We start from the raw sequence: 24,317 nt of genomic DNA on the forward strand, positions 1-24,317 counted from the left end.
TTTCGTCATAGGGCATGGCCGTGGCGGGGCGGCCATTTTGTGCGTTTCGCCGCCGAAACAGGAAGTGGGTGTAACTCAAGTGTACATTGTCCAATTGGCTCGAAACCTTTCAGGATTCATAAGAGTCCAACCCTGAGGACAAATAAAGGCCGATATTTACTTAAAGTCATAGCGCCCCCTAGTGGCAACAGGAAGTAGGCCTAAAAGTCAAGGTGCTATACTTTAACAAACTCCTCCTAGAGATTTCATCCGGCGGACTTCAAATTTGGTCTGTACCATCTCAACACCTTAAAGATGAAGTTATTAAAAGAAAAACTTTCGTCAAACGGTGTGGGCGTGGCGGCCATTTTGAATGTTTAGCGATGAACAAAGAAATTGTTGTAACTTGAGTGTACGTTGTCGTATCTGCCCGAAATTTCTCACGATTGACAAGGGTCCAGCTCTGAGGACATCTACAGGCCAATATTGACTTTTGGTCATAGCGCCCCCCGCTGGCAACAGGAAATGCGCCTTATATGACAAACAATAATGACAATCATTTGATTTACATTAAACTTATGTGTGGTCTACATGTGATACTGAGCTGCCCCCTATACTTTAACCACGCCCACTTACTCTTTCATAACTGGTGACCCGTTTAAGGTAGAGTCTTATGTGAGGTATCAATGAACTCAGCAGAGACTTTCTTCTTTATTGGTGATGGTTTGGCCCGCCCCCTATGCTTAAGCCACGCCCCCTTTTATAACATTTTAACCGTTTAAGGTAGACCCTTGTGTTATAGGTATCATTGAACTCAGCAGATAGTGCCTTATTCATTGGTGATGGTTTGTCCCGCCCCCTATGCTATGGCCACGCCCCCTGTCACAGCTAATGAACTGTATGATGTAGAGTCTTGTGTGAGGTATCATTGAACTCAGCAGGGAGTTCCCTTTTCATTGGTGATGATTTGCCTTGTCTGAGTGCCGCGCAAATGCACGGTCGCAAGGAGCGGCGCGTCCATCGCTGCTTGCAGCTTTAATTCAATTTGTGTTCATCTGTTCTGTATTTTTAATGATTAAAAAAAACTATGAAAAATGTATCTAAAAAAAAATAAAAAATAAAAAAACTTTTTTAACTCCTCTCCCGCTATGGTCTGTGTTCACGCTGATGTTTACAGTTTTTAGTTTAGGTTGGCTGTTGGTCTTCAAGTAAAGTGTTAACGCTACTGTAAATTTGTGTAAATTATTAATAATACTCCTACGTACGTTCTTTCTTGAATATATTGCCTGACTGTGGTACTGTATCATACAGTAATATGCTTTGCTATACTTTTATATCCTAAATAAAGGACTTATATTTATTTATTTATATATATATATATATATATATATATATGAAGTGGAATAGAGGAGTGGGACCATCTACTGTAATAGCACACAACAGAATAGTTTTTACATGATAAAAATCTTTTCAACAAAATGTTGAAGGTCATGAAATAAGAGGCTAATTGTTTGAAAAAATACATATGGCCTCAAAAATTTAAGTTTTAATATTTTCTGACAATGTTGGTAGACAGAGTTTATTGTATTTTCACAAAAAATATATTGAGTCTGAATAAGACATGTTATAATACTCGAATGCTCGAATAATAACTAGAATGCACGTTGCATAGTGTGGACAGGACTGGTAAAATAAATGCTGCATTAACGGAATTAGTCTTTTCTTGTTTTGTTTTTGTGCCTTTGTGTTTTTTAGTTTTTGTACCCTGTATGTATTTATTGATTTTTTTGTCATTATGTTAATTTGTTCCTTGTTAAGATGGCCTTGGTTCCTTGTTTTAATCCCTTTTGAGTGTTTTATAAGTACAAGTTTCTCACTGAAGCAATAAAGAACATTAAGTCAAAGAAAATGAGACAACATGACTCACAGTTGTGACAGGTGGCTCCAGAGTAGCCAGTCCCAGTACAGTCGCAGAAGAATGAGCTCCAGGACTGCCAACACCGAGCTCCATGTTCACATAGGTTAGGAAGACACCTACAGTGGACAGAGGACAGGTTTTTTTTTATGTGACTTGTTTATTCATCGTCAAACTACAATATTTCTGACAATGCAAGCCAGCAGGCTCAAAGATGACATTTTTAAAATAAACAAAAATTATACAGACAAATCTAAAGCTAGATTTATATTTTACACAAGGAAGTAATGGCAGTCATGCCTTAGACACCTACAATGTAGGTTTTTGTAGTTTAGTAGTTTGACCTGCTTGTCATACATCCCGCTCCCAATTCGCTCGCATCAATTGCCAGTTTAAATGGCTGATCAAAATTATGAGCCGCAAGCATAGGAGCATCAGTCATCAGGGCTTTAATCTGTTGAAACGCATAGTTACATCTGTCAGACCACACAAATCGAACTTTTGGGCTAAGCAGGTCAGTTAATGGTGCACCTACAGCCGAAAAGTTTTTACAGAACCCCCTGTAATATCCGGCTATCCCGAGGAAACATCTCAGGTCTCGCCTGGAACCAGAGACAGGAAAAGCCAAAATCGATTCCACCTTGGACTGGACTGGACGCACTTCACCTCGGCCCCCGATTTTTCCCAGGTAGATCACAGTTGCTTGACCAAAGTCACACTTTGCCAGGTTTAGCACTATTCTTACGAAATGAAGTTTTATAATGCGTCCCCTCATCACAGCAGCACAGCTCCTGTAAAAGAGAGGAGTTAAGGCGCCAACTATAAGAGCACCTTCTCTCACTTTGATGCAACAGCTCTAGACACACCTATGTATGGTCAGAAATTACAATACTTCCTAACACATTCTACAGCAGAGGGAGCCAGTGGTTTGGACATCTATCCTAGATTATGTCTTGTGCACTGACAAAAAAAAATGTATAGTCTCTCCCAGCTAGGTTCAAAATTCTCCAAATATCCACCAAGCCCAGAGTCTTACAAATCCTCTGAATGTGAGTGAGTCCAGAACTGGATCCACTGTCAAGTTAAACACTCCCCCTTAGAACAAATTATGGTTCCCTACAGTTTGTAATTTCCTTTCCGAATCAAATGCCTGATCATCTACATTAGGTGCATATGTATTAGCCAAAATAATGTATTGCCCTTGTATTTCAGCCAGAACAATAATAATAAAAACAAATAACTCTTCTAGAATTATCCTTAACTTGTTTGATTAGCACTTACAATTTATATTAATTAGTGTAACAGCCCCCCTACTTCTGTTACACACAGAAAAAACCCATCCTCCACACAATTTTTTTTGTTTATTTATTTTAAGACTGGACATAACCTTCCTCCTCTTGATGGGGTTCCCTAGCCCATTAACATTCCAGGTGGAGAAACGTATAGAGCTTAAGTTATTAGAAGACATAACTATATATATTAAAATATCACAGCCATCTTTTGAGCACATAACATATACATAGTGGTTATGACTAAACACAACTAAATCCTAAATACTCCATAATCACTCCAATATTCCATGTGCACCAACTTGTGCATGTCCAACTGTAGATATAGACATAGACTATTTTCTGATGTAGAAAAAGGACAGATACAGGGTAGAGGACTGTGAGATAGGAACAATGGATATATCAGATCATAGCCCAGTGTTTATAACTCTACGCCTGACAAATCACAAGAAAGTTACACTCTGGAGACTGAACTGAAACTTATTGAAAGGACAAATGAAGGGGGAATCGTTGAAGAAAATCTAGGAAAATGACAATAGTGCGGTGTCCCCGCTCTGTTGTGGGATGCGTGTAAAGCCGTGGTAAGAAGGGGAAAAATTGCTAAATCAGAACACTTGAAAAAGATAAAGCAGAAGAGACTTGAAACCCTACAGTCAGATCTGAAAAGATTAGAGAGAGAACATAAGGACTAATAAATCATGAACTAAAACGAATAGAAAGAGATAAACTATATTCAAGCAGAGGAGATTCAATAAAAATGAAAGTTCATTAACAAAGTTATTATGAAGCTGGAAGTAAATCTGCAAAACTATTGGTTTATAAGCTGAAAAAACAACAACCAGACTATAGAATTAAAAAATAAGGGATTTCATAGTAAATCAACAATGTATAAGACAGAAGACATCCATAAATGTTTTGAAAAAATACTATAAAAATTATATTCCCAAACAAAAGTTTATGATAAAGTTCAAATAGATTAGTTTAGATACATTAAATTTACCTCGAGTGACAGAGGAACAGAATAAGGCCTTGACAACAGAAATCACAGCGGAGGAAATAAATAACAAAAGGGGAGTGTAGAGTGTTTAACATTTTTAAATGTGTATTTACCTACTTCATTTAAATTATCTCTCATATGTTCTATTTAACTTGGTTTGATATGCTTTTATTTCAATTTGCAACAGTTTTGTTTTTTATACATTTTTAGCTATGATTGCCATAACTGTTATTTTTACAGATAAGTATGCTTTTTGTGTAGTCGTTTCTTTTTAATAACTAACTTCCTTTTTGTAAAATTAAGAAACATGTATGAGGAGATAAAGTGTCTGAAGGATTTTTGAAAGTGTATCAACAAAATAAAATTTAATAAGAAATTAAAATTATTTATTTAAAATGTAATAATAACAAATTTCACCAGTAAAGTGCTATAAAACGACAAATAGAACCACTAAATGGCAAAAAGGTATTTTACCTTAACTTTGAATGCAACATAAAGTCCCATCAAAGACTGATGACAGTAGCCAAAGTGCAGCTAGTTTAAGTCTTTGGCTTTTACGTCCAGTGTTGAAATCCTTTCCAGTGAAATACAGCGCCACGCTAGACCTTTTAGCTGTCAGCATTTAAACCATGTTAAAGCCAGCTACTCGCTAATGGTAGGCTAACGTTACCTGCTGCCAAGTGTAGTGTTAACTAGTGTCATGTGCAGTGATGCTTCTGTTGCCTGTAACATCCATTTCGGAGCACTAGAGCGTAGGCATTTGATTGGCACCCAAATAAGGCTTGCTATTCGGCCCAGTAGATACCGGACATTTAGGCACTGGTGCAATATTTGCACCGGGTTTCAGTACCCAACCCTATTGAATATACAGGTACTGGACATATAATTTATAATTTAATATATAATAATTTATATCTCCAACCTGGCCTGGGAACGCCTCGGCATCCCCCAGTCAGAGCTGGTTAATGTGGCTTGGGAAAGGGAAGTTTGGGGTCCCCTGCTGGAGCTGCTACCCCCGCGACCCGACCCCGGATAAGAAGACGAAGATGGATGGATGGATGAACATATAATTAGAATATCATGAAAAAGTTGATTTATTTCAGTAATTCCATTCAAAAAGTGAAACTTGTATAATGTATACATTCATTTCACACAGACTGATATATTTCAAGGGTTTATACCTTTTATTTTTGATGATTAGAACTGACAACTAATGAAAACCCCAAATTCTCAGAAAATTTGAATATTAAGACCAAAACAAAAAAAGACTTTTAGAAATGTTGGCCAACTGAAAAGTATGAACATGAAAAGTATGAGCATGTACAGCACTCAATACTTAGTTGGGGCTCCTTTTGCCTGAATTACTGCAGCAATGCGGCGTGGCATGGAGTCCATCAGTCTGTGGCACTGCTCAGGTGTTATGAGAGCCCAGGTTGCTCTGATAGTGGCCTTCAGCTCTTCTGCATTGTTGGGTCTGGCGCATCACATCTTCCTCTTCACAATACCCCATAGATTTTCTATAGGGTTAAGGTCAGGCGAGTTTGCTGGCCAATTAAGAACAGGGATACCATGGTCCTTAAACCAGGTACTGGTAGCTTTGGCACTGTGTGCAGGTGCCAAGTCCTGTTGGAAAATGAAATCTGCATCTCCATAAAGTTGGTCAGCAGCAGGAAGCATGAAGTGCTCTAAAACTTCCTGGTAGACGGCTGCGTTGACCCTGGACCTCAGAAAACACAGTGGACCAACAGCAGCAGATGACATGGCACCCCAAACCATCACTGACTGTGGAAACTTTCCACTGGACTTCAAGCAACATGGATTCTGTGCCTCTCCTCTCTTCCTCCAGACTCTGGGACCTTGATTTCCAAAGGAAATGCAAAATGTACTTTCATCAGAGAACATAACTTTGGACCACTCAGCAGCAGTCCAGTCCTTTTTGTCTTCAGCCCAGGCGAGACGCTTCTGACGCTGCGTCTTGTTCAGGAGTGGCTTGACACAAGGAATGCGACAGCTGAAACCCATGTCTTGCATACTGAAATAAATCAACTTTTTCATGATATTCTAATTATATGACCAGCACCTGTACAGTTATTTTATTTTTTGGAAGGAGGTCTTGCAGCCCAGCAGGCATTCCTCTGAGGCCCCGTGCTGGTCAGCAGCCGATAGTTTGGGAAAGGCTGGAGTAGAATAAATTGGTTGTGTCCTTTAAATTCAAGCAAAGGATGGCTTGAAATGAGATCACTGAATTTGAATGCAGCTACAAGTATCTAACTAGTATCTATTTCTGTGAGATTAATTTCAAAGTATATTCAGCTTTGAATGAGAACACGCAAACAACTTTTTTTACCTGTCTCTTATGTTGCAGGTGTCAAACTGAAGCTCATTATAACTTCCAAGCATTCCTTGCTGGACATGATTGAGGTTCATTGGCTGGCTGTTAATGGATATGAGGCGCATGCAGCCCTGGAAGGCCAGAGTCGGGTTCTGACAGCCTGCTGGGGGACAGCCTGGGTGGAGATGACACAAGTATAAATACCTTTATCTTAACATGCTACAGAACAACTTTTAGTTTATAGTATGTAATAAGTCAGATAAATTAAGGTTTATTTTCAGTACAACCACACTTTAGGCATCAACAGACCTGCAAAGTAGAAGCTGCCCCTGGCTTCCAGTTGTTTCCACTGTCCAATGGTGGAGACCGGATTACTGTCCAGTGTCAAAGTGATCTGTAGACTTCTGGTGTCGAGACTTACTGAGTGCCACAGTCCGTCATTGACTCTGTGACCTAGGGACAGAGGTACTTTACTTTACTTAGGATGAAAACAGCATAGTTGTCTGTAGTAAAAAAAAGCTCTTCGCACAAAAGCTCTGTAGCAGGATTTGTTAGCAACATTTTGGTCTGAAATAATTCGATTTCAATGAATTGCCATGATTTGAGGAAAGTCCAACATTACTAATGTTGTAACAGCAGTTAAGGCAAGCAGCAAGTACGGTAGACAGAAAGCTCGAGGAATTTTGCGAACAAAATCACTGGCTTGTTCTGCAGACCCAGGTAAAAAAGTAGTATACGTTAGTATATTAGAAATATAAATTAAGTAGTGCTGTCAAAATAACGCGTTAATTTCAATTAATTAATCTGAGAAAAAATAACGCGTTAAACAAATTAACGCAGATTAATCCATTCCATATTGAAGTTTGCATACAGACGAAAATCTGGTGCCACTGATATGTCTGCTCTTCTCTCTGCTGCTCTGAAACAGACGTTACAGGAAACACAAACCCTGCTGCATGTGACGCTAGTTAACACTATACTCAACAGCAGCTAACGTTAGCCTACCGCTAGCTAGTTAACACTATACTCAACAGCAGCTAACGTTAGCCTACCGCTAGCTAGTTAACACTATACTCGACAGCAGCTAACGTTAGCCTACCGCTAGCTAGTTAACACTATACTCAACAGCAGCTAACGTTAGCTTACCGCTAGCTAGTAACTGGATTAAACAGGGTTAAATGCTGACAGCTAACACTAAACGGTGTAAAGTGTGACTGTGTTTTACTGTAGAGGATTCAACACCGGGATGTAACAATGTAGCAATGTAACTGTAGCTGCCATTGGAAAGACAATGAAACTGGTAAACTACAGTCTCATGGTGCATTTTAAGTTATTGTAAATGTCCTTTTCTCATCTGGTGGTTGTTTTTGTCATTCAACAGCAATTTACTAGTGAAATAAGTTATTGTTATACATTATTATTAAATCATTTAATTTTGACCATATGGCCTTAACAAGCCGTTCTTTAATGTCACCAACTGTTGTTTAGTACCCTTTTCTTTTCTTTTCTTTTTTTACTTTCTTAAAAATTATCGGTTCAGGCACCGTTAATTATGTATGCGATTAATTATCACAGAGTATGTAATTAATTAGATTACATTTTTTTATTGATTGATAGCCCTAAAATTAAGTAAACAAAAGTTATTACATGTATACTTTTACTTTTTGTATTTAAAGTACATTTAACATGTTCTTTTAAAAAGTGTACTTCCAAATAGATCATTAAATCCAACTTCAATGTACTGAAAAATAAATATAGTCTGTTGTACTTGAAGTGGCATTTTAGTGTCCTTATAAAATGTGTACTTTATTGTAAGTGTATTTTAAATTGTACATAATTTAATACTTATAGTGGTAATTTAGTGTACTTATGGAAAGTATACCTATTTGCAGGGTGCTTTGCCAGAGGGTATGTGTGGGATTTCCCCCTTTCTAGTCTATAAATCCCTGCCTCTGCTGATCCTCGTTGGGGACAAAATGTATCCCCCCTCAAAGTGATCAATGCTACTTCACCAATAGATCATATAATATATAACCTAAAATAGAAGTATTTTAAACTAAGTAAAGCACTGTAACTTGAACAGTCTATAGTGCGAAAGAACGATAAAATCCGAGCAGCAGTTGCTGGTTGTGTTTAGCTTCCTGACACCGACTACAAAGCTCGTATCAGCAGCAGTTGGTAGATATGTTTAGCCGCTGCAGAGCTTCGTGACACCGGCATTACAGGGGTGATGGAAAGCAAAACCAAGTTGACCTTGTCATAGTTGAATAACGACAGTTCGGTGGGTAAAATAGGCATACATAGAAGCTCAAAGTCCCATTGACACCTCTTTCCTCTGCAAATCTCACAATTTAAAACTGTTGCTGAAAACGGGCGAATCCCAACAAAGCTAATAGTTGACGTCAAGTCGGTGGCTGTACCTTAATTGGCTCTGGTCTGTGCCTTTGTCACGCCCCAAAATTTAAATACAGACCACTGGTCTGAGACCAGCTGGTGTTCTGAATGTAGGTCGTGTAAAAATAACTAACACACACTAGTTTAGCTGTGTAATTTCACGGGAATTAGAAAGAAGAAAGTTTGGAAGTTTTTCAAGGATATTGAAAATGAAAAACGGTCGTAAATGCAGTGTTCCAGGCTGTACAACGCCTGGAACACGATGTAATAACGTCGCGTCATGCCTAACAGGCTACTATTTTGACCCTTTGCCGCACCTTTACTTGTCATCAAGCTGCCATACTTCCTTCTAACACATCCTACCGCTGCAGGCTGCAGGCATGATGGAGAAAGACAGCAGCAACACAATTCTGAATGGCGCTTTTTAATTTTCCAAAACTCCTTGATGGCTCAGTAGACAAGTTGAAAGCCATATGCACGTTGTGTAAAGCCAAATTAAAATATCACCGAAGCACGTTGTTGTGTGGGAGACAGAACAGACCCAAACGCTAGGCTCAGCAAAAACAGGTTTATTGGGAAAACAGGTAAGAGGGAGGAGTGGGGAGGCGGACGCAAAGGACAGGAGGGAGGGCTCTGGGGCTGAGGTAGGATGGTGAAGGAGTCTACGGAGATAGGAGGGTGAGGGAGCTAGCTGGGGGATAGGATGGCGAGGGAGCTACTGGGATAGGATGGCGAGGGAGCTACTGGGATAGGATGGCGAGGGAGCTAGCTGGGATAGGTTGGCGAGGGAGCTAGGGGAGCGCGGGGGAACCGGGACCGCGGGAGCCGAGGAGGCGGCACTGGAGTCCGGGGAATATGGGAGTCGAGGAAGGGATGGCTGGAAGCAGGAGTGGAGGCAGGTCGGAGCAGAAGCGGAGGGAGGGTGGAGCAGGGAGCCGTGAGGAGGGGACCGAATGGTGAAGCCAGCTGACTGGAGGTAACAGAGGTATGGAGGAGATGGCTGCAGGGGAGAAACACAGATAGGGTCAGCAACAGACAAGGACAGGTAAATATAAAGGGTTTTTAGAGAGATGGTGTTGCGTGTCACCAGGACGGCTTTTTTAAAACTTTATTTAAAAAAAAGTAGTTTACAGAAGTTCAGTCATTGCAATATGTAAACATAAAATACAAAATATATACAAATATAATATAAAATGAAAATAGTCTAAATAAAAGGAGATAAAGATACAAAGGGGACAGACTTTCAAAAATCGTTAATGTAGACAGCAGGAGCACTTAAACAAAGAGATGTGTTATTTTCTTTAAAATTAGAAAGCGTTTTCTAATGTGCTTATTAGTACAAGTGCTGCTCATAATATCCATACCGTTTATATAAAGAGTCAAATTAAAACCAGTAACTTCATTTTGTTTTTTATAACTTTTCATTAGTTCTAATATGCCATTAGGTATAGATTTGAAAACTGAATTATATTCTTTGGACGTTATTGGGAATGCCTTGTCTCTGAGAAAAGATTCATAATTAAGTAATTCACCATTACATTCAAAAAGATCTTTTACGAAGATAATATCTCTATTGATCCATTTTTGCAAACAGAGTGACTTGTTCCCCCTAGTGATGCATTCATTATTCCATAAGGTAGACTTGTGTGGAGAAAAGTTGTGAGAATGACACAGCTTCCAGGCCAAAAGAGCTTGTTGATAAAATAGGGATAGTTTTAACGGCAATCTTGTAATATTGTAGATACACTATTAAAAATGTTATTGGGGATAAAGTACCATAAAGACTGGTGCTCCTTCAACCATTTCACCTTAAAGGTGTAATTCAAGTCCAGAAGTTCAAATCCACCTCCATCCTTCCAACCAGAGAGCACCGCTTTTTTTAAATGGTGGTGTCTGTTTTTCCATACAAAATTCATAAATATGGCTATATAATTTATGTCTTTACATGTTGAATCATGGACATTGGGAGAGAGGGCAGGGTAGACACATCTTGACATCCCTTCTGCTTTAGTCAAAAGGATCCTACCTAGAATGGAAATGTTTCTTTGAAGCCATAAATTCAGTATTGTTTTAGTCTTCTTCAATTTAGACGAAAATATTTTACACATTTAACAGGTATATTAAACATTTTTTCCTCTTCAGTCTGATACAAACATAAAATGTCACATTTAGATTTGTTAAGTGTTAAACCTGAAGCAGCTGAAAATTGGTCAATTAGGGATATAGCATATTCAATCTGATGTTTGTCACTTAAAAAGAGAGCCGTATCAGCCGCTAGTTGACCAACTCTAATTTCCTTACCAAAAATAGACAAACTTACTGACAGAACAAAAAAGCGAACTGATCTCAGTACAGGAAATCTTTGGTGTTTGGATATAATATCACAGAACTATCAATATTTTTATAAAACATTTCAACTGTAGATATAAAATTTTGTCCGAAATCAAAAATTTAAAGTGCTTTGAGTAAAAAAAGTGTTCTACCGTATCAAATGGCTTATAAAAACCAAGAAATACGTCAGTATTGATGTTATCAGAATAGTCCAGCAGGTCGAGAACAAGTCTTATATTAGAGCTAATGTGACACTTAGACATAAAACCTGTTTGTGTTTCACTTATCTCATGAAGACCTCTTTTTAATCGTTTAGCAAAAATTAATGATACCATTTTGTAGTCGTTGATATTTAAGAGCGTAATAGGTCTCCAATTTTCTATCAATAACTGATCTTTATCAGGTTTAGGGAGAAGACATATTAAACCTTGCTTCATACTTGTGGACATTTCCTTTTTTAAAGTGCATTCTTTAAATAAATCGAATAGAGGATTTTCAATAGTTTCCCAAAAATGCAAATACAATTTGACTGAAAGCCCATCATTACCTGGAGATTTCCCTTTTTTCATTGAGCTAACAGCCTCTGAGATTTCTGCTTTAGTAATGGGACGTTTGCGTTCCATTTCAAATTGTTCAGATATGGTTGGTGTAATGCTTTAACTGACTCGATAAATCGATCACATTCATCAGACTGAATATTTGACATATATATTACTATAAAATGTACCAACATATCTTGAAATGTCTAAAGAATTAGAGGTGATGTTATCATTCATTTTAGTGTAGAGTAGTTCAATTATTTCTCTTACGATTTCGCTTCTCTAAAGCAAAGAAGTAACTCCAATTTCTTTCCCCATTTTGCTCAAGACCTTACAAATGCCCCTTTAGCCATTTCAATATACGCATTATCTATTTCCTCTTAATTTTTTCAACGTTATTTCTTCTTCCTCTGAAAGATTATCCTTAGTCATTAAGTCAATTTATCCATAATATTTATTTCTTTAGCTAAGATTTTTTTTTTTATTACTTTACTTCGTTTAATTGCTATTTCTCTAATTTTAAACTTGAAATATTCCCATTTTGTATGCGATTCCCTTCGTTATAACCAAATATGCTTTTGACTGTTTTTGACTGAATCACAAAACTCAGCATCTTTTAATAAATTATTTAGTTTCCAATAACCACGTATATTACCGTTTTGTTCCTACCAAGTGGATTGAAATTAATTTATGATCAGAAAGTGGGGCATAGCTATGTAATGATTCTGACACAAATTGCAGACAAGAGGGAGATATAAGCCATAGATCAGTTCTAGACTTTAAGGACCTACTGACGTTGCTCCATGTAAATTCCTTAATGTCAGGGTTTAAAAAATGCCAAATATCTATAACTGCCAGTTGTTCAAATATATGCAGTACTTTTGAATCTTGAATTAATCTTACACGTACTCTATCTACAAGATCATCTGGAGCATCGTTATAGTCGCCTCCAATAATCAAGTGTGCATCCTTATGTTTTTAAAGGCTTCAAGTTTCATACAGAGTTGTAAAAACATTTTTTGCTAGAGCGGTTTTGTTATAGTTATATAAATTGCAAACTATAAAGAAGGAATTGTCTAATTTGAAAACCATCTGCCCTCATTGGAGATCATTGATTCAACTATATCTCCTTTAAAAATGTTGAGAATGGCGACACCTGCTGATTGTTGAGAGGCATGACAGAAATAACATTTATCACCCCACTGAGCACTCTAAAATTTCACATCACTGTCCAAGCAATGAGTCTCTTGTAAAAATATCAAATCACATTATTTCGTCTACTGAACAAAAAAAATTGATTTCCTTTTGGTGCTGTCACGTATACCCCTGACATTAAAAGATATTACTTTAAAAGGAACTAAAAGGTAAGTCTGTCATAATGAAGGAAAAAAAGAGAAAAAACATCTGAACTGGATGTCTGTTAAGGTTATAGGAACTAGTTAAGGAAAAGATACTCTGAGATAGGGAATATCAGAGATTAACTCACCGTCAAGTGGGAAGCTCTGAACATGAGTACCTCAATTAACTCCTAAAAAAAAATCTTATTTTAACTAGTGGAGTGAACATATTGCCCTTTGAATTGTATACAGGGAGAACAAAATTACTCCTTAAGATTGAGTGGCATACTTAAACATTTTACCTCACATTAATGGAAATATAACAAGTTACACAGTGTGTCTCACACCGTTCTCCTGTTGGGTTAAATCCTCAGTCATCCAAAGGTTCTCTCTCTTCATGACATCCGCGTTGGGGGAAGCTCGCCATAGTTTGAATCTAAAGGTGCGCATGGTGAACTGAATGATGATGGGGCGTCCGAGCCTGTGCACGGTGTCCACCATGAATCCAAGCTTGCGCTTTTCCTCTGGGATGATTTAAGAGATAATCTCCAGCACGTCCTTCCTCACATCCTCGTTGCTGCTTTCTGGGAGATTCAGAAGACGGAGATTCCATCTCCTACTCTACCGCTCCGACTCTTGTTTCTCCCTCAAGGTTGTCATTTGGTCACTCATCTTCTTCACTGTGTCATCAGTTCCTTTCCACTGGATTTCCAGCCCTTTCACATTTTCCTGCACTCTAGCAATCTCAGCTGTATTTTTTAATTATCATTTCTTCAAACTTCAAAAAACAGTCATTCAAGCCATTAATGGCTTTTAGGATGTCAGCATTTGATACCGTTTCCTCTTCTTTGGTGCAGACCTTCTTGGGATTTGGGCTTTTCGTGGGAGTATCAGGAAGAGGTGTACATAAACCAGAGAACGAATTATCAACATCTATATCCATTATCAGGCCTCCCTTTCTCATATTCTTGGTATCTCTCTTTGACATCATAGCACACGTGTCCTGGCTGTTAGCAAAAGTTTTTCTAACAGCTAACAGTTCGTAAGCTAGTTGCTACTTCACAAAGTTTGACCAGTAGAAGTCCTTAGAACTTACTAGATGCAAGAGCATCGTTCCACTCCTACGTTTATTGATGATTTATTTTCAATAAGTCAATTTAAACCATTGGTACTCAGTCAGAGTCTCAGAGCTCAGAATAAGACATCTACATAGGTCACCATCTTGGACCAACCCCCTCGTGTCACCAGGACAGTTGAAGCAACGAGCAAGCAAAGATGATGAGTGGATCCGGGGTTCATATACTGAGCTTGATTGTAGATGGCTGGCAGGTGTGCATGGCGGGAGAGGTGATGGTGGAATGAGGAACAGGTGTGTGTGGTCAGCTGGCAGGAGCAGGCAGGAGGAGGGGAAAACACAGGAGACACAGAGAGAGGCAGGGCCAACAGAGAAAACTGACAGTGGAAATGAAATAGAACTAGGAAACTAGAAAACAAAAACAAAAACTCACAGCCAGCCGACCCCAACCATCACACACGTCAAGCTTGAGCTACCACCTACGAGCTAAGCATGTACAGTTAACGTGACTCAGGTTGATGCTAGCAGGCTCAGGCAGAGCACTATTTTGGAGAGTGCTAGTTGAAACCAAATCCCCAAAAAAATACTACAGCTCTTGTGAAATGGGTGGCAACTAACTGCAGAACTGTCAGCATCGTAGAAGACTTGGGTCTTAAAGATGTACTATGGTTGGCATGTTCTGACCCGTCTTATACATTGCCGTTGAGGGGGACAGTAGTTTTCATGCATACACAGCCTGTACGACACGGAGAAAGCAGCCCAACTGGAACTGCTGCAAAGTGCAAACGCTGTCTCATTAACTGGTGATCACTGGATGTCAGTGAGTAATCAACATTATTTAGGAGTTACTAAACACTATATTGACTCTAGATTCAAATGTGTGACTAGATTAACACATTTTTCTTTTGTTTACAGTAAATATATAATAAACAAATACAAATCTTAAAGTCAAGTTCATAAAGTAACTTTCTTTGCATTCATTTGATTCCCAATCAAGATACGCTGGTAATAATTGCTTTCCATTGTTAATATGTACTTAAAGGGATACTTCACCGATTTAGCATTAAGCTTTGTATCAGTAGAAACACGGTAGTGTTTTTGAATGACCGTGCTTCCCTCCCTCATGTCCCCCTGAGACGAGAGATCTCTGTATTGTGGGTCTGGAAAAATTCTTTTTTTCCCAGAGGCAATAGACTACAGCCAGTAGTAGGAGCTACTTGTACCGCGTGTTTTCCACCCGCCCATAGGGGGTTGGACTGTCGTCTTTATCCGAAGGTTACTGAAGCAAAACGAGTGTCAGCCATCTTGAAGCTAGGTAACAGGGAGCTCCGTCTTTTTAGCAGAACACTTTTACAACAATTATGTGCATTCAAACTACTGCACATGTGTATCACCGGGATACATTGGTACAGATCGGAAAATATGCAGGACACTTTATTACAGACGCAATACTCGACACAATACGCGAGCTTCGCCTGCTACGGAAACCAGCACCTCAGCCTGCAGTGTCGCCCGATGAAAATAGCCGGGGAAAGGGACCTCAACAGCGGTGTGCAGAAGTTCGAGGTGAGCTAGGTGGAAAGCTAACGCTAGCCGGCCACCTGTTCCATCAATCCTGCTTGCAAGTGTCCGCTCATTAGGCAACAAACTGGACTACATCCAACTTCAACGAAACTCCCAACGTGAGTTCAGAGACTGCTGTGTTTTTGTTGTTGTGGAAACATGGCTGAACAACAGTGTACCGGACTATCTAGTTACCAGGCCTGCTGCTCTGTCACCGGGTAAGACTAGCTAATGGAGGTGGGCTGTGTTAACACGGACAGCCTGGTGCAGAAATGGGGTGCTTGTATCCAACTAACTGCTAACTGCTGGTGGAGTTTATGACTGTTAAATACCGACCATTCTACATTCCAGGCAAATTATTGCTGTGTTTATACTCGTGTTTACAGCCCACCAAGTGCTAATGCTAGTATGCAAGCCTAATACGTGTGTGCACTAGCTAAATTTGTATGTCGTTTTTATATGATGTTGTTTTTATATATTTTAAATGTGTAACACCACTTGAGCCATGGTGAAATGTTGTTTCGCGTATATGGTTGAAATGACAATAAAACACACTTGAGTTGAGTTGAATGGTGCCTCACTGTCTGTCTGTCTGTAATGGTAGGCATGGCTTGGGAGGGACTCCCAAAGCAGCGAAGCAAGTGCATTCTGGGATTTGGTGTCTTTTATCCATGTGAGCCAAATTAATCGCGATTAATCTCGATTAAGAAAAAATGAATTGTTTGACAGCCCTAGAGAAAACCTCTCGTTTCATTCTAGGGCTATTTCACAGGATTGCATTAGGGAGCATAAAACAGCACCCAGGCCATTTTCAGCCCAACCAATGTTACATACCCTATTAGCCTGGTTGACACCAGACCCTTCTCAGTTGTAACTGAGAGTGGGTCTGGGCATTTCAAAGTTTCATTCACAGCCCATTTCCAAAGGGGCGTCACAAACGGACGCTGCTCAAATGCCTCTGGCGCAATTGGATAGTCCTTCAACCAATCAGACCAACGATCCGGGAGGCGTAGCAGCGACAGCAGCACCAACGGGTTGCTGCGCTTCGGTGGCCGTCATGTTGAATGTAAACAAAAAGCTGCTTGCCGTCACTGCGCTATCGTCATCGTGTAAAGCCCGCCTCAACCGTTGTGATTGGTGCCTCGATTTGGAAAAACTGGAAATGAAAGCTTGAATGGGCTCTTGGCCAGACTCTTGGCTCTCCTGCTGAGGGGCCCCCTTTTGGTGCTGGACAGGAATGCCCCTCTCTCTCCCTTTTCCACCTCTGAACTATCAAACTCTACTTGACCACTTTGTTGGCTAAAATCTTACACAACAAGACTAAATTGTAAGGTTCCTTCATATGATATGTGATGCATTTCTTTTGGTCGTTTACCCTTGAATGTGCCCATTCTTTTTGACTCCATAATGTCTGCCCAAGGCCAGTGCTGAGTGAAACCAGATGTAAAACAACTTTCTACATCAAATCATGGGCCCCTGATACAGGACAGTACCTATCATGAAAAATTATGGTTGGACTAAGGAGTTTTGTTAGGTCAACACGATCAGTTAATCCTTACATTACTGGATAACAATCAGCAACTGTGAGAATCATGTTCTATGATTTTTCCAGTTCTTTCAACACCATCCAGCCAATGCTTCTGAGCGGACGGGGGTGGACCTCCACCTCACTGGATGGATACTGGACTACCTCACCAATCGACCTCAGTTTGTAAGGAAGCGGGGCTGTTTGTCTGACAACGTTGTCTGCAGCACAGGGGCCCCACAAGGAACAGTCTTGGCCCCACAAGGAACAGTCTTGGCCCCGTTCCCGTACGCTCTACACTGCAGACTTCACCTATCACTCAGGAAACTGCCACCTACAAAGTTCTCTGATGACTCCGCAGTTGTTGGCCTCATCACAGATGGGGACGACAGGGAGTACAGAGAACTTAACAAAGACTTTGTGGACTGGTGCCAGCGGAACCACCTCCAGATCAATGTTGGGAAAACCAAGAAGCTGGTGGTGGATTTCCGCAGGAGCAAACACTCTTCACCTCTGCCGGTGAACATCCTGGGTACGGACATCGATATGGTTAAATCATATAAGTACCTGGGTGTTCACCTGAACAATAAATTGGACTGGACTGATAACACCACAGCACTTTACAAAAAAGGCCAGAGTATCTTCTGAGGAGACTCAGGTCTTTTGGGGTGCAGGGGGCACTACTGAAGACATTCTATGACTCTGTGGTGGCATCAGCCATTCTCTATGGAGTGGTCTGCTGGGGCAGTGGCAGACAGAAAAAGTTGGACAGGCTGATTAAGAAGGCCAGCTCTGTTCTTGGTTGCCCCTTGACGCCGTGGAGGTGGTGGGAGACAGGAGGATAGTGGCTAAATTATCCTCCATGATGGACGACTCCTCCCACCCCATGCAGGACACTCTGTCAACACTGAACAGCTCCTTCAGTGACAGGCTGCTGCACCCGCGCTGCGTCACGGAGAAATACCGCAGGTCTTTCCTGCCTGCTGCTGTCAGACTCTACAATCAGCACTACTCCCAGTAGACCACATGGACAAAACATACACACCAGGGCTGATAAAACGTGCAATAAAACATTTGCTATTTAATATTTACTTGCTTTAATTATATTTATTATTGTGTGTTAACGTGTGTCTTCTACTTTTCCACTTTCCTCTTATCCCTTGCTGCTGCAACAGTGTGAATTTCCCCATTGTGAGATTAATAAAGGATTTTGAATCTTTGAATCTTGAACTAATTAATCAGGTCTCCCAGCTGACTTCCCAAGTGGCTAACCTGTCTGTCCTCAGTTCTCCATAGTTCTCTCTCTTCTCCTCCGCTTCCCATATCCCAATCTGTTTCCCCAGACATGGCAATTGCTCCGTTTCACCAGGAACCTCCAGTTACCTCGCCGGAGCCCTTCGCTGGAGAATTAAAAAAGTGCCGTGGATTCCAGCTACAATGCGGACTGGTGTTTCAACAAAAGCCACTGCCATTCGCTACCAGTGTTGGGAGTAACGCGCTTCAAAGTAACGCGTTACTGTATTTCCACTACTTTTAGTGGTAACGAGCATGTACATACATTTTTTTTTTTTATTACTGAAATTTAAATAAGTTCGTTACTTGCGTTACTTTCTTTTGTGAAACGCTTACAGACAAGAAAACAGATAGGCCTACTTTAGCTGCTTCTGATCTAACGTCGCAGGACCTTATGGTGGCGCAATGATACACCAAACAAACAATGAGCATTAAACCACAGCATGGCCGATAGTGTGGATAAAATGAGATTTCTCTCCTGGAAGTATGGACATTGTAAAATGATAACGAAGGAGGCAGTTTATCATCTAGTCTTCTTTACTCTGAACTCCCGATGCAAGTAACAAGTGAGAAGTGACACACACGTTTTGGGTGATACAGTATATATCACAGTATATGCGCAGGCACATTTTAACTACCGTATGTATCACAGTATATGCACAGGCGCATTCTAACTACCGTATATGACAGACATTACTTTTTGCTCGTCGAAATTAAAGACAAAAACGTAGTGGTGCGTTGTCAATTATGTGCAGGTGTAAAGAACTGTTGAAGCAACACGCTTCGACAAAGCTAGTAGCGAAAGACCCCCGCCCTACGGATGCTGAAGGCGCCACTCCATGCAAACAACCAAAGCTAGATTTTACACGGGCTGCAGTGCAGCCGATAAGCCAGGCAGAGCTGAATAGATTGCTGTAGGCCAATTACTTTTATTTCATTGGGCCTAATGTGGTATAAAAAATACTATTAAATGACTGAGACAGTTATTATTTCGTTTCAAGTATTAAAAGGGACTTTTGTACTACTGCTTGATTTGAAGGCATGTTACCCAGTTGTTTACAATAAATAGGTCTATTGTGTTTGACTGTTCAGTACTATTCATATTTACATTTAAAAAGCAGACATAAAAGTTACTTAAAAGTTACTTTCCCTAGTAACTAATTATTTTTGAAATACAGTAATTGGTAAAGTAATTAAATTACTTTTAAAAGAAGTAACTAGTAACTGTACCGACTCTGGCGGCGGATTCCAAATGGAATGAGGAAGCGCTACAAGGAGCATTTTTGAACAGTTTGAACGATTCTATTAAGGATGAACTAGCAACCCATGACACACCTAATGACCTGTATTGTCTTGTTTCCCTTGCTATCAAACTTGACAACAGGTTGCGGGAGAAGCGACGGGAGAGAGGCGGCCAGCCACAGTCCACAGGTCGGGTCACCACGCCTCTGATCCCCCGAACCTCATCTCCCCTGGGACAGCTTCCCACAACTCCAGTCTCCACCACGAGGGTTGAGGAAGAGGCTATGCCATCCCCTATCCGTGTTATCCATTTTTTTTTTTATTGAGAAATATAGACACATCGGTGCAGGTATATGAGTTTTTGTTTTACTTACACACAGAACTCCCCCCTCCCAGCCCACCCCATCCCAGACATTCTCATTTTTTTCAAATCCCCCGAGGAGCATGTGTCACACGTCCGTCAAGTTCTTCAACATCTCTTGGAAAATAAATGATATGTGAAAGCGGAAAAATCTGAATTCCACTAGCAGTCAGTTCCCTTCCTGTCATCGAGAGTGGGCAGGTGTCGGCGGACCCCGAGAAGATCAAGGCGGTTACAGAATGGCCCACGCCCACTACTCGTAAACAGTTACAACGGTTTTTGGGCTTTGCTAACTTTTACTGGCGGTTCATTAAAGATTTTAGTCGGGTGATAGCCCCCCTCACGAGACTCACGTCCCCCAAAGTTCCCTTCCAGTGGTCCCCTGAAGCTGAGCAGGCTGTTGGTGTTTTAAAGAGACTGTTTTCCACCTCCCCTGTGTTAATTCATCCCAACTCTACTCTGCATTTCATTGTGGAGGTGGACGTTTCTGACTCTGGGGTGGGAGCAGTCCTGTCCCAACGCTCCCCCACAGACCAGAAACTTCACCCTCGTGCTTTCTTTTCTAAGAAGCTGTCACCCGCAGAGAGGAACTACGACGTGGGAAATCAGGAGCTGTTGGCGGTGAAGCTGGCGTTGGAGGAATGGCGGCATTGACTAGATGGAGCAGAGCAGCCGTTTGTGGTCTGGACCGACCATAAGAACTTGGCTTACATCCAATCCACCAAAAGACTCAACTCACGTCAAGCCAGATGGGCCCTGTTCTTACCGACCTGCAGGCTTGTGCACAATTCAGAATTGAATTGAGAATGACTCCTAAATTCCAATAAAATTCTTGAATTTGAATTGATGTCACAAACAGGATGTAGAATTACAATATGAATTTGAATTAAAGGAAGCAGAATTGCAATTCACTAAAAATTCAAAGAAATGCATATACATAATTTAAGTGAAGTGTTTAACAATGAAGCTTTACAATATCTGTCAGATATGATTGCATTACATCTTCTATAAATGATATTAGTTTGAACTACTTGTACAGATTACATTAACAGGACATTTATTCCCCCAGCAATGAATGTTAAAAGCTCTAGTCACAGAACAAATAATTCAGTTTGATTTATTGTTATTGTAATTTTGTGGAACATGATGGAACATGACTCCATTTCCCAGAATGCTTTACTTAATCAAGTATTTAAAAATGGTTGCCAAACAATTTGAGGTGGACGTTTGTTTGAAAGCTTCTTTTCTACACAATTTGATGGTCAACACTGGACCTTTTAGGTTTCAGAAGTCCCTTACAACTTCAGATTACAAACGTTTATAGATTTGACACCTGAAATAACAGTGACATGGAAAATAATAGCAGGCCTAAAAAGTCATCTGTACTAGTTCATTTTGAAGAACCAATTCCAACAGGAACACCTGGAAACCACAGAGCCATATGCAAGCACTGCAGTGCTCCAGTCTGTGGCTCCATCAAGACTACTTCTACAAGTAAGTTAACAGACAGTCTTTTATTTTGTGGAGTTTTGTAATTGTGGAATTAATAGAAATATTTGTTATCTTAAAGAGTGATCTACACTGAGGGACTTTTTTCCTACAGAAGAAACATCAAGAAATATTGATGGACTGTGAAACCAGCGGTTACACAATCCAGCCAAACCAGAATGAAGATCACGGTAATCCTTCTGAAACAGCAAGTTCCAGTTCTAAGTGGTCACCAACTAATATACGACAAGTTGCTCTGACTGACAGTGTTGTTACATATATTGCAAATGGTCTCCTCCCTCTCTATACTGTTGAAAATAAGGATTTCATTAATATTTTGCATTTGGCCCAACCCTCATTCACAATGCCCTCCTGAAGAGCTCTCAGCCAGGACCTTATCCCTCAGCACTCAGCTACTATAAAATCACATCTGATTAATCTGATGGAAAAAACTGAGCATATTTGCCTGACAGTAGATCTTTGGTCAAACCGATCACTGAAGTCATTTTTTGGAATGACTGGCCATTTCATTATAGATTTCATGCTGCAGAGTGTAATGCTGAGCTGTCAGTGTTTTAAAGGGAGGCATACAGCTGAAAACATTTGTAGAATTTATGAGGATGTTCTTCCAACATGTTCCTATTTACATGTTGTGATTTGTATAGTCACAGCGTGTACAAATAACAAGGTCACATGAGACACAGCCATCTTCTAACCGTATATAAACTGGGAACTACATTCTCAGAAAGGCGAAGCAGTGCTACTTCTGCTACTTGGGCGGAGTGATTTGCTTGCAGCACCTGAGAAGCCCCGAGCAGAGTAGCAGTGCTTCACCTTTCTGAGAATATAGTATAGTAATTAGATGCAATAGTGTTGCTCAGTGAGTTTTGCATTGGAATATATGATAACTGCATTTACAACGACTTTGTGTTATTTGATTACTTTGAAATGAAAATAACATTGGAACAAAACTAATTAAACAACAATGAGGGGATAATTTATTTATTTATTAAATTTATTTATTTATTTAGTTGTATTACTGAGGTAAAATGTGTAATTCAATTAGTAACTAATCAGATTAAAAGAAAATTGCTTTACATTGATAAAGTAATCTAAATAAAGTAATCCAAACCACATTTATAATGGGTAACTTATAACAGTAAGCAATTACATTTCCAAAGTTATCCTCCTAACACTGAATGTATGTCAACACATTCTTTCTGTTGTGTGACTGTGCCATGAATTTAATTCCACTTCCTGTCATTACAATTCAACTTTCTGTGGGGCGGAGTCAATTCAATTCAAATTCATGAATTGAATGGAGGCCAATTCTGAATTTTGCCCAAGACAGCCGACCTGGTTTTCATTATGTTAAACATGATGCTCTGTCCCGCCAGTTCACAGACTCTGAAGATACCAGCGAGCCTGAAGCAGACCTTCCTTCCTCCTGCGTTGTAGCTGCAGTACGGTGGGAGATTGAGTCACTCGTGAAAAACGGCCCAAGGTACGGACCCTGGACCGGGAGATGGACCACCTAACCTGCTCTATGTTCCGGAGTCTGTACGGCCTCAGGTGCTGCAGTGGGTTCACACCTCCTGCTTCGCCTGTCACCCTGGGATGTACCGTACGTTGACTCGGTTAAAGAGACACTTCTGGTGGCCTTCAGTGGAAGCGGATGTCAGGGCTTACGTGGCGGCTTGTTCTACATGTGCACGGGGTAAAGCCTCTCACCAGCCCCCCTTTGGTTTGCTGCAGCCTTTCCCAGTCCCTAGTCGCCCCTGGTGCCATGTAGCTTTGACTTTGTCACCGGCCTGCCTATGTCTGAAGGTAATGATACTATACTTACCATTGTGGACAGATTCTCTAAATATGCCCACTATATAGCATTACCAAAATTACCTGCCAGTGAGACAGCCTACCTCGTAGTCCAACATGTATGGAATACCTGTGGACATCGTATCTGATAGAGGCCCACAGTGCATTTCCTCATGTCTGGAAAGAATTCTGTGCTGCTCTTGGTGCTTCTGTAAGTTGTCCTCAGGGTTCCATCCTCAATCAAACGGTCAGACAGAGAGGGCCAATCAGGACCTGGAAGCATCCCTTCGTTGTGTGGCTGCTCAGCATCTGTCCACCTGGGCTAAACATCTCCCGTGGGTTGAGTATGCCCACAACTCCTTGACCACCTGCGCCACCGGCCTCTCACCTTTCGAGGTAGCCCTGGGATTCCAACCCACTTTGTTTCCCGCCCAGGAGAGAGTTGGCTGTCCCCTCTGTACAAGAGAACCATCGCCGCTGCCACAAGGTTTGGAGCGATGCCCATGAGGTCCTGCTTCGGACCACTGAGCGGAACAAAAGAATGGCGAATAGTTCCAACCGGGTCAGGAGGTTTGTCTCTCCTCCAAAAACATTCCTCTGCATACCAAGTCTCGCAATTTGTCGCCCCGGTATTTGGGACCTTTTGTTATTGAGTCCATTGTTAATCCCTCTGCTGTCCAGTTGAAGTTGCCGCAGGCTATGAAGATCCACCCTACATTCCACGTGTCGCAACTGAAACCTGTGTCCTCCAGTCCTTTGTGCCCCCCTGCGGATCCCCCGCCGCCCACTTGGATTATTGACGACCATCCGGCCTACACGGTCCGGAGGCTCCTGGACGTTCG

At 40.7% G+C, this 24,317-nt stretch overlaps 1 protein-coding gene across 1 annotated transcript in view; it reads right to left on the reverse strand.

Annotated features, from left to right (window-relative positions):
- LOC144513344 (contactin-associated protein-like 5) overlaps window positions 1–24,317 on the reverse strand; it is a gene marked incomplete at its 3' end in the record, with an annotated part of 216,085 nt that overhangs the window by 97,981 nt on the left and 93,787 nt on the right. Inside the window, exons 9-11 of the mRNA XM_078244387.1 lie at window positions 6,822–6,965; window positions 6,528–6,687; window positions 1,907–2,013 (exon numbers count right to left, since the gene is read on the reverse strand). Coding sequence (XP_078100513.1) covers window positions 1,907–2,013; window positions 6,528–6,687; window positions 6,822–6,965 — 411 coding nt within the window. The remainder of the gene's footprint in view (window positions 1–1,906; window positions 2,014–6,527; window positions 6,688–6,821; window positions 6,966–24,317) is intronic.

Source organism: Sander vitreus, unplaced genomic scaffold, assembly GCF_031162955.1.
Source record: "Sander vitreus isolate 19-12246 unplaced genomic scaffold, sanVit1 ctg216_0, whole genome shotgun sequence".
NCBI classification, from domain to species: Eukaryota; Metazoa; Chordata; class Actinopteri; order Perciformes; family Percidae; genus Sander; species Sander vitreus.